This window comes from Rhinopithecus roxellana, chromosome 12, assembly GCF_007565055.1.
Source record: "Rhinopithecus roxellana isolate Shanxi Qingling chromosome 12, ASM756505v1, whole genome shotgun sequence".
Lineage (NCBI taxonomy): Eukaryota > Metazoa > Chordata > Mammalia > Primates > Cercopithecidae > Rhinopithecus > Rhinopithecus roxellana.
Window position 1 is genome coordinate 116,552,098 of NC_044560.1, and position 15,338 is coordinate 116,567,435.

At 41.1% G+C, this 15,338-nt stretch overlaps 1 protein-coding gene across 3 annotated transcripts; it reads right to left on the bottom strand.

The window, feature by feature from the left end:
- Positions 1–387: 387 nt before the first annotated feature.
- ZNF432 (zinc finger protein 432) lies at positions 388–15,294 on the bottom strand. Of its 3 annotated transcripts, none has more exons than XM_010376539.2 (5): positions 15,171–15,294; positions 13,207–13,414; positions 8,863–8,989; positions 7,870–7,965; positions 388–2,600 (listed from the first exon to the last, which is right to left on the bottom strand). In XM_010376539.2, the coding sequence occupies exons 2-5, from the start codon at positions 13,219–13,221 to the stop codon at positions 880–882; spliced, it is 1,959 nt and encodes a 652-aa protein (XP_010374841.1). In that variant the 5' UTR covers positions 13,222–13,414; positions 15,171–15,294; the 3' UTR covers positions 388–879. The 3 variants fall into 3 exon arrangements, with proteins under 3 accessions (XP_010374841.1, XP_030797873.1, XP_010374840.1); XM_030942013.1 differs by lacking the exon at positions 15,171–15,294 and adding an exon at positions 14,968–14,994; XM_010376538.2 differs by having other exon boundaries at positions 594–2,600; positions 15,054–15,294.
- Between the last annotated feature and the right edge of the window lie 44 nt (positions 15,295–15,338).

Sequence of the window (15,338 nt, forward strand, 5' to 3'; positions counted from 1 at the left end):
AAGTTTATTTCCTACATGTTTATTGTGACATACAGTATGAGGTAATTAATCACTGAAGGCACTAGTGCATTCTCTGCATTCATTAAAATTCACTCCTGCAAACTGCAAGTGTGAAATCTAGCAACAGGCTGCTCTACACTGCCTATATGCAGGTATGCTAGGAGCACACCGCTGTTTAATCAGTTCACATTACTTTATTTATTTATTTTTCAAGACGGAGTCTCGCTCTGTCCCCCAGGCTGGAGTGCAGTGGCACAATCTCCGCGCACTGCAAGCTCAGCCCCCTGGGTTCATGCCATTCGCCTGCCTCAGTCTCCCGAATAGCTGGGACTACAGGCACCCACCACCATGCCCAGCTAATTTTTTTGTATTTTTAGTAGAGACAGGGTTTCACTCTGTTCGACAGGATGGTCTTGGATCTCCTGACCTTGTGATCCGCCCACCTCGGCCTCCCAAAGTGCTGGGATTACACGCGTGAGCCACCATGCCCGGCTCAGTTCACATTACTAACATGGTTTTCTCTCTGCGTGAGTTTGCTTGTATGTAATCAGTTCAAATTCTCTGCAAAAGGACTATGTACCTTACACATTTCACATGTGGACATTGTCATAGTTTTAATGAAGGTTGACAAATGAAAGGTTACCCCCAATCCACAGAATCTCTCTGAGTTATTTTCTATACATTGGTACATCAAAGATTTCAGAGCCTGAATTCATGTTGAAGCCTTTTTGACATTGATAGCATTTATCCTAGTGGATAACACTGGATTTTGAAATATGATTTTTCATACTCAATACACATAAAAACTATACTGTGAAATTGCTGATGGTGTACAAGACATATTTTCTTTCCAAAGGCATGACCACGTCCATTGCATTGTTAGGGTTTGTTTCCACTATGAGTTCGCTGATGTACAATGAGATTTCTCTTTGAGGAGAAGGCTTTTCTACATTCACCGCATACAAAGGGTTTCTCTCCTGTGTGAGTTCGTTGATGAACAATTAGACGGCTCTTCACAGTGAAGCCTTTACCACATTCATTGCATCCATAAGGTTTTTCTCCAGTATGAACTTGCTTATGTAAAGCAAGCTCAGTTTCCATTGCAAAGCCTCTTCCACATTCACTACATATACAAGATTTCTCTTCTGTATGAATTTGCTGATGTACAATAAGATAGCGTTTCATGGTAAAGCCTTTTCCACATTCACTGCACATAAAGGGTTTCTCTCCAGTATGAGTTCGCTGATGTACAACAAGATTGCTCTTAAAGGCAAAACCTTTTCCACATTCATTGCATATGTATGGTTTCTCTCCAGTATGAGTTCGCTGATGTAACATCAGTCCACTATTCACAATGAAACCTTTCCCACATTCACTGCACCTGTAAGGTTTCTCTCCAGTATGAGTTCGCTGATGTACAATCAGCCGACTCTTCAAGGGGAAGCCTTTCCCACATTCACTGCATATGTAGGGCTTCTCTCCAGTATGAGTTCGCTGATGTATGATGAGCATGCTTTTCACAGTAAAACCTTTTCCACATTCACTACATAGATATGACTTCTCTACTGTATGATTTCTCTGATGTACAATGAGATTACTCTTCCTGGGAAAGCCTTTTCCACATTCATTGCATACATAGGGTTTCTCTCCTGTATGAGTTCTTTGATGTTCGATCATACGGCTCTTCATCGTGAAGCCTTTCCCACATTCATTGCATATATATGGTTTCTCTCCTGTATGATTTCGTTGATGTATGATGACATAGTGCTTTGTGGTGAAGCCTTTCCCACATTCACTACAGATGTAGGGCTTCTCTCCTGTATGAGTTCGCTGATGTATGATAAGCATGCTCTTCCCAGTGAAGCCTTTTCCACATTCACTACATACATAGGATTTCTCTCCAGTATGATTTCGCTGATGTACAATGAGATTACGCTTGCCTGGGAAGCCTTTTCCACATTCATTGCATATGTAGGGTTTCTCTCCAGTATGAGTTCGCTGATGTTCAATCAGACGGCTCTTCATGGTGAAGACTTTTCCACATTCACTGCATATAAAAGATTTCTCTCTTTTATGAATTCTTTGATGTTCATTTAGCCTGGATTTTCTGGAGAACACTTTTGCACAAAAAGTACATCCATAAGGTTTTTCTCCTGTATGAACTCTCTCATGATCAGTGAGCTGTGACTTCTTGACAAATGCTTTCCCACATTCACTGCATATGTGGGTTTTTTCTATTTCATGAGTTCTCTGATGCTTACTGACTTGGGATTTAGTGCTACTGGATTTTGTGCTTACAGAGAATTTAGCTGCAGAATAAAGTTCTTCATACTTACCATGAAGAAATGATTTCCCATCTCCATTAAATTTAGTAGAGTTCTTAATTTCATAGCTTCTGCTCTGGTTGACTAAACTTAAATTTGATTTCAAAGTTTTTATATGTAATTCAAATGTATCATGATTTTCCCTGAAAAGACAATGGCTTTTGGTTTGAGAGGCAGTATTTCCCAATGCATTACGTTCATGGTATTGTTCCATACTCTTCAGCATCCTTTGATTTTCCAAGCGATCCTGCAGATGATCATCAACTTTGTTGTTTTCTAGGAAAGAAGAGAACAATGAATCCTTTCATAATCTTGTTGGGGATAAAACTGTTTTCTTAAAAAAAAAAAATCCTTGTTTATTATTATTATTATTGTTATTATTATTATTAGAGACAGAATCTCGCTCTGTTACCCAGGCTGGAGTGCAGTGGTGTGATCTCGGCTTACTGTAACCTCTGCCTCCTGGGTTCAAGCAATTCTCCTAACTCAGCCTCTGAAGCAGCTGGGTTTACAGGCATGTGCCATCACGCCCAGCTAATTTTTGTATTTTTAGTAGAGACAGAGTTTTAATATGTTGGCCAGGCTGGTCTTGAACTCCTGACCTCAGGTGATCCCCCTACCTCGGCCTCTCAAAATGCTGGGATTATAGACGTGAGCCACCACACCCGGCCAGGTGTTTTTAAATATGGCTATTTAATGACAATACGATGATAATAGTATAAAAGCAACTTCACGTATACACTTTGGTAAAAACATAATAATATAAACAAAAAGTAAAAGCAGTCTGTGTGCAAATAAGGTGAGGCAGTTGACAATCTGTATAGATTTGACTGCTTTCTAAACAGGACCTTGCAAAACATGTGGACACAGTAAAATACAAGCAAGTCATTATTACAAGCAGACAACAGGGCTTGGAGGAACACCATTCCACAAAATTTTGGGAGACACCAGACCACAAAGGTGGAAAAGTCAACTGATCCAAAATTCTGAGGGTTGTATTTATTCACTCCACTAGTATTTGTTGAATGACTCCTATGGATAAGGCACTCTGCTTCCATTTGAGATATACAAAATATGCCTTCTTTTCACTGATGCTGAATTCTAGTTAGGAAAAACAGAGGGAACAAAAAAAGAAGGGAGTTGGAGATGTTAAGTGTGGTTTGGTGGAGCAGTGTAGATGATGAGAGTTGGGGGAAGCAGGATATATTTGTATAAAGAAAATACAAGGTTAAATGATGAATTCAATGGGGAGAGTGAGGAAAGTGAGGACTCAAAGATTACTAAATATATGGCTTGAGACACTGGGTAGATGAAAGCATCTGATGAGATGGCAAATATTACTGCAGTCCAGAACATGTAAAGTATACACTGTGAAACACACTTTGAGGGCCGGGCGCGGTGGCTCAAGCCTGTAATCCCAGCACTTTGGGAGGCCGAGATGGGCGGATCACGAGGTCAGGAGATCGAGACCATCCTGGCTAATACGGTGAAACCCTGTTTCTACTTAAAAATACAAAAAACTAGCCGGGCGACGAGGCGGGCGCCTGTAGTCCCAGCTACTCGGGAGGCTGAGGCAGGAGAATGGCGTAAACCCGGGAGGCGGAGCTTGCAGTGAGCTGAGATCTGGCCACTGTACTCCAGCCTGGGTGGCAGAGCAAGACTCCGTCTCAAAAAAAAAAAAAAAAAAAAACACACTTTGAAATGGTTATCAAATACATAACACAGACATCAAGAATCTGGTTGGAGGTATAAATGGAGAAGGCAGCATGGAAATAATCAGCACATACATATTATTTAAGAAAAAAGGACTGAATTACTTTTTTTTCTTTTTTTTTCTTTTGAGACAGGGTCTCACTGTCACCCAGGCTGGCGTGCAGTGGCACAATCTTGCATCACTGCAACCTCCATCTTCCAGGCTCAAGCAATTCTCCCACCTCAGCCTCCTGAGTAGCTGGGACTACAGGCGCATGCCACCACGCCTGAGTGATTTTTGTATTGTTTGTAGAGACAGGGTCTTGCCATGTTGCCCAAGCTGGTCTTGAACTCTTGGGCTCAAGTCATCTGCCCACCTCTGCTTCCCAAAGTGCTGGGACTATGGGTGTGAGCCAAGGCACTGGACCAGGATACCATGTTGAGAAGACACGTAGAATGAAAGAGGAAGGTACAGAGCCAAGGTTTTAGACATTCCAACATTTGGTTTTGGGATTATTTAAGCCCTCTTAGAGGAACCAAATTGTGAGTACAAAGATCAGGGAAATATGCTTACTGAGATATATAGAATAAATACACTCACATACTTGTTGCCTGGCAAGTAAGAGTTAGAAATCTCCATCTGTTGAAATTAAGTGAACTGAGATAGACTCTTGTGTGGTAACTGTTATTAAATTTGCCCCTCTTCAATCTGTAGACTACTATCTAACTTTCCAAAAACATTCATCACATTTAATGAACAACTCCTATAGTCAATATTCCACCCTCTGGTTTAGCTGTGTTGTGTTATCATATGTTCCATTAATTATGAAACAGGAAAACAATGATAGGGAATTTTGCAACTGGCCAGTGTACCATGTAGTTGCCTTCAGAAGAAAATGTGCTGCTGCATGGGATATGAACTGTCACTTTCTTCCATCACATTTTGTGTGCAGTAGAAAAGTCACGTCATATCAAGGCCAGGCACGGTGGCTCACACCTGTAATCCCAGCGCTTTTAGGAGGTCAAGGTGGGCAGATCACTTTAGCTTTGGAGTTCCAGACCAGCCTGGGCAACATGGTGGAACATCATCTTTACAAAAAATACAAAAATTAGCCAGACATGGTGACATGCGTCTGTAGTTCCAGCAACTTGGGATGTTGAGGCAGGAGGATCGCTTGAGCCCAGGAGGTCGAGGCTGCAGTGAGCTGAAATCGTGCCACTGCACTCCAGCCTGAGCAACAAAGTGAGACCCTGCCTTAAAAAAAAAAGTCGTATCAAATTTTTCCCATTTCAATGTCCCTGATACACTGTTTCCTCATCTGCTACCAATAGCATCTACTTCAGTAATGCTACCTTTATGTCTCAGAATCAGTTAAGCTGTACTAAAGGATGAACTTCCTCCTTCTAGACAAAGGTTGTGCCAGCTTCACCTTCAGTTTTTCTTAAGATATTTAGCTGTTTCTTATTATTGCTACTACACGCTGTCATCCAGGTGAAAGGTCAGACTAGCAAGGTATTTTGTGAAAAGACAAAAATATAGAAGTAACCAATCCTCAACCATGCTACCTCAATTACTCATATATAAAATCAAAGGTCATCTTGATTAAAAAAAGCTTACATTACCATGAATATTACCATGTTTCTGCTCCACAATTTCTCCAACAAGCAGCTTCTATCAACTGACCTGTATTTGGCCAACTTGAGGCCAATCTTTTGATAGTCAAGCCCATGGCCTTGCACAATTCCTATTTCATGCCTTCATTCTTTTTTTTTTTGAGACAGAGTTGCGCTCTTGTTGCCCAGGCTGGAGTGCAATGGCACAATCTCGGCGCCCCACAACCTCCGCTTCCCGGGTTCAAGCGATTCTCCTGCCTCAGCCTTCCTGAGTAGCTTACAGGCATGTGCCACCATGCCCGGCTAATTTTGTATCTTTAGTAGAGATGGGGTTTCTCCATATTGGTGAGGCTGGTCTTGAACTCCTGACCTCAGGTGATCCACTCACCTCAGCCTCCCAAAGTGCTGGGATTACAGGCATGAGCCACTGCACCTGGCCCATGCCTTCATTCTTAATTCATGTCACCATCTTCCTAATTCAAAATCTAGATATGCTTTGTGGACATCATACTCTTGCTGCAATTCTGACTATCCTGCCATATGCTCTATTTCCTCTGTATTCCTAAATTAACCCCTGTATCGTTAATTTTTATGGTAATCTTCTGTGTAGTGAGGATCTAGATCTAACCTCATCCAAAGAGAGATCTAACATTTGTTCTTAGCTATTAGGAAATGAGCTCTAGGCCCCTGGAATGTCCTGGCCTATAGGAGTGTCTTTGTTTGCCCACTGGCTTTAGCTGCTGGACAGTTTAACAATATGATTTATGACAGGGGCTTTGGCCCATGCCATATCAGTTCCACACTTTGGAAAAACTAGACACTCTAGGTATTAGCCCGACTTCTGGGAGAGGCAAAAGACTAAAAGTCAGCCATGTGGGCTGTATGTGACTGGAACCTAATGAAAACTCTGGCCACCAAAGGCTCAAGTGAACTTCCCTAGTTGTCAATACTCTGTATTGTCACACACTGTGGTAGGAAGAGACGTAATGTCCACAGTGAGAGAAGGACCAGAAGTACTGCACTTGGACCCCCTCCTGGACTACAAATGACCTGGGAATTCTACTCCTAGGTGAAGGCTCAAGAGAAATGAAAACATATGTTCCTGAAAAAGTTGTACACGAACTTTCATAGCAGCATGATTCATAAACGCCAACAAGTAAAAACAACCCAAATGTTAATTCAATAGATGAATGGATAAATAAAATGTGGTATATCCATACAATGGAATATCATTCAGCAATAAAAAGAAATGAAGTACTGATACATGCTAAAGAATGGAAGAATTTCAAAAACACTATGCTAAATAAAAGAAGCGAGACACAAAAAACCATATATTTTATGATTCTATTTATATAAAATGTCCAGAACAGGCAAATCTATAGAGATAAAAAGTAGAGGCCGAGTGTGGTGGCTCACACCTGTAATCCCAGCACTTTGGGAGGCCAAGGCGAGTGGGTCACGAGGTCAGGAGTATGAGACCAAACTGGCCAACATGGTGAAACCCCGTCTCTACAAAAACACAAAAATTAGCTGGGCATGATGGTGCGCGCCTGTAATCCCAGCTACTCAGGAGGCTGAGGCAGGAGAATCGCTTGAACCCAGGAGGTGGAGGTTGCAGTGAGCCAAGATCATACCATTGCACTCCAGCCTGGGTGACAAAGCGAGACTCCATCTCAAAAAACAAAAAAAAGAAAGAAAAAAAATTGACTGTGGTGATGGTTACATAACTGTTCATATACTATGAAGCACTGAAAAATAAACTTTAAATTGGAAAATTGTATGGTATGTAAATTAGGCTGTTAAAAAACAAATCTATAATGGGAAAAACACATTAGGGAAATGAATACAATGCTACCGTCTAAGATGAACTAAAGGAAAAGCAGAAATCAAATGTACAAAGGAAGTACTCTGAGATAGACATAAGTTATGACCTGGTTTGGACTAGAACTGATGTAGGATGTAAAACAGTCCTTTCTAGGTAAACAGTCAACAAAAATAGTAGAGACTTTTAACAAGAGAACTCCACAGGTAGAGGACATTCAATACAACACCAGCACAGACAGGAAAGAAGTATGGTACTAAAGGAGAATGCAACCTTAAAATAAGATGGGAAGGGTTTTTTGTGGAGAAAAAATGATCTGTATTCCTAATAGGCACTGCTTCTGTGTCCTGAGACACCCACACAGCATTCTTTTACTGACTATAATGTGACTTACGCATCTTGCTGGTTCTCGCATACCTGGACAGATTCGACTGTGCCTTTCATCTTCCATTGTCCATGGTTCTTCTCCTCGTTCCAACCTGGAGAGTGCATCTGGTTTGCTGACTTGATAACCTGTTTATGGGAAATGACAGAAGACGGACACACTGGATTGGGCTGGTGTATGTAATGTGAGAGAATGTTACATTTAAGTAACTAGACAGTTTTCACATCTGCAAAGTAAGTAGAGGCTTTTCTCTCAGGAAAGGGCAGATTACAGTCAGACCTTAATATCTGAAAATTTCACATCCAGGGATTCAACCAACCATGGATTGAAAATATTAAAAAAAAAATACAATAAAAAATACAAAGTGCAGTGGCTCTTGCCTGTAATTCCAGCACTATGGGAGGCTGACATGAAACCAACACTTGAAGCCAGGAGTGGGAGACCAGCCTGGGCAACACAGATTCCATCTCTACCAAAAAAAAAAAAAAAAAAATAGCCAAGCATGGTGGTTTGCACCCGTAGGCATAGTTCCTCAGGAGGCTGAGGTAGGAGGATCACTTGAACCCAGTTCAAAGCTGCAGTGTGCCATGAAGGCACCACTACATTCTAGCCTGGGCAACAGAGCAAGATGCTGTATCTAAAGAAAAAAAAAACACACACAATAAAAAACAATTTAAAACATACAGTATAACAACTATTTAAATAGCACATACGTTGTATTAAGTATCAGGCATAATCTAGAGATGATTTAAAGTATTTGGGGGGAGGTGTGTGTAGGTTATATGCAAATACAATGCCATTTTATATGAGATTTGAGCATCTGTGGATTTCATATCCATGGAAAGCTGTGACACCAATCCCTCTCAGACACTGAGGGGTGACTGTATATCCTTTTACCAGAAGCCAGAGGATGTACCAAAAATCTGCTATTCAGAGCACTGCAGTAAATTCCAAGGGTAAGCAGCTGAGAAAGCAAAGACCACAGACTGGGCACCCTCCAGGTGACACAGGGCAGCTGTCCTTACCCATTGATACCAGGTTGCTGTAGATCTCCAACATCACATCCCGGTACAAGTCCTTCTGAAAAGGGTCCAGGAGCTGCCACTCCTCCCAGGTGAACTCCACAGTAACATCCTCCAGTGTCAGCAATTCCTGTAAGAAAACAGAGCCTTGCTTAATAGAAAGTGTTTCTCTTTTACTGACATGAAAAATGTGAAGGGAAGTTGTCCTGCTCATATTAACCACATAGACTGCATCCATCTATAAGCCTATAGTATTTTTTAATATCACCAGAGAATCTCCAAGTATTCTATAATTGTACAGTGCCCCATTTGCTCAACAAAAATTAAGGTTTTATATCAAATCCGCTCAGTAAAAACAGGTTTTATGTATAAATTTTAATTTCAGTATCTATTGCCCAGTCAAGAAAGTATATGCTACCTACATCTAGGTATCTGATATAAATTGTTTCATTCACTGTAAGCCTTCCCAGCTAATACTAACATAAGACATGGGGAGACTCCAGATGCTAGAATCACAGGACACTACGTTCATGTTTAATTATTAAATGGATTAAAAAATAGAAATGTATAGAAAGCATGAGAAACTATTAAAGAGTAATCAAATTGGGAAAACTTATTTTTGGAAATATATATTAAATATATATGTACACACACAAACATATATACATATGTGTGTATATATATGTATACAGTCACAGGTATGTGTGTCTATTAACAGAAAGGTTATATTAGATACACTGAAGAGATAATTAGTGAGTTGGAATTCACAGTAAAAAAAAAAATAACTGGGCCAGGTGGGGTGGCTCACACCTGTAATCCCAGCACTTTGGGAGCCTGAGGCAGGTGGATAGCTTGAGCTCAGGAGTTCAAGACCAGCCTGGGAAACATGGTGAAATCCTGTCTCTACCAAAAAGACAGAAATTAGGTAGGTACGGTGGTACGCGCCTGTGGTCCCAGCTACTTGGGAGGGTGAGGTGGGAGGATCGCTGGAGCCCAGGAAGTTGAGGCTGCAGTGAGCTGTGATCATGCCACTGTACTCCAGCCTGGGTGACAGAGTGAGACCCTATCTTAAAAAATTAAAATAACTGAAAAATGAAGCAGAGACACAAAGTGACAGAAAGTATGAAGGAGAGTTTACTAAATATGGAAGACAGAATGAGGCCTAACATATGCCTATACATAGTTTTTGAAATATTATATTGAAATAAGAGAAGCAATTTCCAAATATCTGAGTGAGAAATTTTCAGAACTGATTAAATATCTTGTAACTCAAATTTAATAAATCAACAAAGCTAAGCAGAAAATCTGCATCTAGACACATCAGAAACTATTGAACATCCGATGCAAATATAACATTATGAAAACAACCATTAATAGAACGAAAAGATGCATTACCATCAAAAGAAAGACAAAAAATGTTCTAACAACTGACTTCCACAGAAACAAAAGAAGCAAGAAAAGTGCAGAATAACATCTTCAATGTCTTGATTCTATGGCAATCGGCAAATTGTATGGTATGGCCTAGCCCCGAATGCCACTGGAAAATAAATTGAGACCCTCTTGTCAACTAAACTGCCACTCTCCTGTCTCAACATGACTTATAATCATACGGTAGTGGGAACTTGAGGCAGGAAAGAGCTAGATGAAAATTGATGGGATAATCTATCCCCATGTAATTGCAGAGATTAATACACAGACAAAAGAACAGACTTGGTGGAGTCTGCAAATTCTTAATGCTGCTGATCTTATCACATTCAGAATTATTTCACACAAGAAATAAATCTGTTTGAAAAAAAAACCTTAGGTTTCTACCTAATTTCATACTCAAAAATAAGTTTTTCCTGTTTAAAGTCCAACCAGAAAGCAAAAGAACCTATGGAAGCAGAAGCAAATACGAAATATATTCATGTTCAATGCCATAAAGGAAAAAAACAGGGACAAATTTTATGAGAAAAAAATTTTAATATCTACATTGAAAAACAGATCATAAACAAAGCTGAAAGAAAAATGACAGGCTAAAAAAAATTTGCAATAAACAAAAGGTCAATATATAGTAGACATAACCAACTCATTAACCAGTAAGAAAAAAGTTTTTTTTATGTAAAAATTAAAGTCAGGCATTTCACAAGAGAAAAAAATCCAGTTGGCCAAGAAATACACACGAAGGACTTCAACCTCACCTGTGATGAGGAAAATGCAAAATAAGACAAAAGAATATTGGATCACTGAAAATTGTATAATTTGATAATGTCATATTTTTAAGTATTGGCAAAGATTTAAGGCAAAAAAGACTCCATGTATCAGTCTCTATGTTGCAGGCACTCATTTAAATACTTTACATAGTTTAACAATGTTTCCATGTATGACTTTAGACAAATGGAATTTTATACAATTAATATTCTTCAATTAATTATAGTGATTATTCCTTTATATTCTAAAACTATACCATCTAAGGCAGGGGTGTCCAATCTTTGGCTTCCCTGGGCCACATTGGAAGAAGAAATGTGTTGGGCCATGCATAAGATACACTAATGATAGCTGGAAAAAAAGTGCAAAAAATTCTCATAATGTTTTAAGAAAATTTACAAATTTGTGTTGGGCCACATTCAAAGCCATCCTGGGCCACATGCAGTTGATCTAAGGTGACCAACAGGTGGAAAGTGATTCCACTGAAGCAAAAGAAGTCATAATAAATGTGTTTATATATACAGACACATACATAAAACACAGATTTATAAATACACATACACACAGAGATGCGCAGAGTTCGGTGACAGCAAGTACATGCTACCAAACCTTTGTTGAAGCACTATAAGGGGATTAGGAAGAAAGTTATGATAAGGGAATTTACTTTTTTTTTTTTTTGAGACAGAGTTTTGCTCTTGTTGCCCAGGCTGGAGTACAATGGCATGATCTCGGCTCACCATAACCTCCGCCTCCTGGGTTCAAGCGATTCTCCTGTTTCAGGCTCCCGAGTAGCTGGGATTACAGGCGTGCACCACCATGCCAGTCTAATTTTGTGTTTTTAGTAGAGACGGGGTTTTGGTCAGGCTGGTCTTGAACTCCCGACCTCAGGTGATCCACCTGCCTCGGCCTCCCAAAGTGCTAGGATTACAGGCGTGAGCCACCGTGCCCGGCCCAGGAATTTACTTTTTTAACCAGTGTGTACTTCATCATTAGAATTCATTTTCCTGTGGGGCCAGGCACAGTGGCTCACGCCTGTAATCCCAGCACTTTGGGAGGCAGAGGTGGGTGGATTACCTGAGGTCAGGAGTTCGAGACCAGCCTGACCAACGTGGTGAAACCCCATCTCTACTAAAAATACAAAAATTAGCCAGGCATGCTGGCGTGCACCTGTAATCCCAGCTACTCAGGAAGCTGAGGCATGAGAATCCCTTGAACCGAGGAGGCGGAGGTTATAGTGAGACAAGATCACACCACTGCACTCCAGCCTGGGGAACAGAGTTAGACTCCATCTCAAAAAAACAAAACAAACGAACAAAAAACAGATTTCTTTCCCTTTGGAATCCATGAGTTATTTACGTAATTACAGAAAATGAAAGCAATAAAAATATGTAAGAATTGGATGTGAAAATGCAGAAGGATTCTGTATATTCTGAGATGAGGTGAAGTTATCAAACATGGCACCCAACAACTCAAGACCTTATCAGACAACTCCCTAATGCCAAATCTGCAGTTAATGCCAGTTCAGCCATCTGTTCCGGACAAATGGAAGCTATGCACGCCTTCCATTTTCCTAGGCCACTTAGATTTTATTCCTAAATAAACTCACAAAGACACACAAGACTTGAGTGTGTGGCCTTGCTTTCGTCCCCTGAAAAAACTGTGTCCACTGAGTTTGCCTGGTCTATTTCCATAGGAGTCTCTGAGGAACCCTGTTATAAACAGCAGTAAGAAATCTTCTGTCTTTAATAGAAAGCTAGTTCAAAACACTGTTCAAAAAACCATATCACCTCCGGGAAGAATACCAAATTTTTCTTGAGATCTAAGTGCCATGAAATAATGATCTCCTGAGGCACCTGTCTGCTTTTTCCTCACAGTCACTGCATATTATATAACTTAGCATGACTTTCTTGTACTGGCTGTCAGAGACATCAGATGCAAACTGACAGCTAATGTAATGGAAAGGATCTTCTAGTCAGGCATTATGTTCCAACATCAGTCATTTTGTAGGAATCACATAAACACTATATTCCTGATCTTACTTTGCCATGATGTTGGAGTTAGATTTAAAGTTTATTTCTCTCTAGATTCTGAAATGATTTCTTACAGGTCTCTACAAATCCACCATGGAATAAAGAAGAGAATAAAATGAGAAAAAGTCACCTGGGCATTGATCATTTTCTTCTGTTGTGGGAAATGGCCAGCACCTGGGATACTCTGTCTTTGTCTCCTCTGGATCTGCCTTAAATTTCTAGTTAGAAACCTCAGTCACCAGTGAAGAGTGTCCACAAAAATCATTATCTAGGTCCTGGAATCTTCCTCTTTCTTCATTCACTTCTTGTCTCTTCCCAGGGCAGCCAGGACCTGTAGACTGAGGAGCAAAACAACTTTCAGGGGTACATTCACCTTAACACACGACCCTGAATATTTGTCTCTTTATTTGGTTCTCTCAAACCAAAGAAACGCAAGACCCTCAATGAAGGCCAAATGCCTTTCTTCGGTGAAGTGTGGAAGTAACATGAAGAGGAAAGGGGAGGTCACAAAGGCCACACAGCACCATGCCTAAGCAGTAAGTAATTCTCATATCAGCTTTTTAAATAACGCCATATGGATGGTGAGAAACTGTACATTTTTTCCTTTATACAATGTTACCCTCACACCTCTTTAAAAGTCTTTATATATATTTTAAAGTGTTTATATATGGCCCGGCATGATGGCTCACACCTGTAATCCCAGCACTTTGGGAGGCTGAGGTGGGCGGATCACCTGAGGTCAGGAGTTCAAGACCAGCCTGGTCAACATGGCGAAACACTGTCTCTACTAAAAATACAAAAAATTAGCCAGGTGTGGTGGTGGGCACCTGTAATCCCAGCTACTCGGAGACTGAGGCAGGAGAATGGCTTGAACACAGGAGGCAAAGGTTGCAGTGAGCCCAGCCATTGCACTCAAGCCTGGGTGAAAAGAGCAGGACTCCATCTCAAAAAAAAAAAAAAAAAAGTGTTTATATACACACTTCAATATGAAGAACAAGAAACACATCAAAAAAAAAAAAGAGGGAGACAGAGAGAAGGAATACGAGGTATAAATACAAATTTAGAAAACAATTCAAAAATGTAAATACTGGGAAAATAGCCGCCTTTTATATATGAACATACAAAACCTAAAACACCCATAAAAAATATGCAGTACATTTGCAAGAGGAAGGATAAAAATAGGCTCTTATTAATTTGTGCAGCAGTAATAAAAAAAAATACTGTTAAATAGAAAGCTTATTCATCTGCACCCTCTCTGCCCCCCAACAAGACTTTCATTTTCTGCAGGTTCAAGAGCATGGGTTGTCGTGGAAAGCCAGAGGATTAGAAAACTCAACGTGCAGGAAGTACTTGGACCTGAAACTTTTAGGAAATGTTAACGTTCATCAAGTCTGTTTCAGCAGCCAAAGTTTGAGCTCAACACACACAAACACACACACACACACACACACACACACACACACACAGACCCTGCCAGGTCTCCTGTGAAAAGACTTCAGTTTTCACTTGTCTCTACACAAAAGGCCACCACCCCGCCAGATTAATACGAAAACCTGGAGTAGATACACACGTACACTGGCTTCCCTTAATGATTCCTCGATCACTGAGCCTCAGATTAATCCAGAATGTGAAACAGAAGTCACATTAGTTGAAAAAGCCACCCCACCGATTTTCAATCACTGAGCCGCACAGGGGAGTGACCCGCGAGGACCACAATCCCTGACCTCAGGACTCTTGGCCGTAGATCTACTCAGGTCTTTAATCACTGACCACCAGAGCCTCCATGAGGGACCCCCAAAGATATCCCATCACAGACACCCACCAAGGACTCCTACCAGCTCCCCTCCAAAAGAAAACACCCGCCCCCGCCTCCCCCACACCGCCGCGCTACCTACACCGTACAGCGCCACGAACAACGCAGACGCCCTCAGAATGCTCCCTCCCGCCGCGTTTCCACGTCCTGACCCACACACTGACCTGACTCTCCCTGGAATCGCTGCGACCTCTTAAAGACTGAACTTACTTCCCTAAACTTCTTCCACTTCTGGGCCCCTCGCCCAGCTCCCTCCCCACTAAACCTCCAGGGAGGGTCACCCGCGTTTCCATGGAGAGCGGAATGCGGCCTTCCGGCTTTTCCTCAGGAGAAGCGTCCGCGCCGGAGTCGCCTCGCTGCTCTGGGGGCGGCCATCTTTGAGTACGTGACGTACAGACGGCACAGCAGCAGCGAGACGCGGTGGACAGAGGCCTCTTAAAACTGTCAGA

Excerpts from the sequence above, each read along its gene's own strand:
- ZNF432 (XM_010376539.2), bottom strand. Across the intron at positions 7,966-8,862 it reads CAGCAACCTGGTATCAATGG|GTTATCAAGTCAGCAAACCA; the intron begins GTAAGGACAGCT and ends TCCCATAAACAG. Across the intron at positions 2,601-7,869 it reads GCACAGTCGAATCTGTCCAG|AAAACAACAAAGTTGATGAT; the intron begins GTATGCGAGAAC and ends CTTCTTTCCTAG.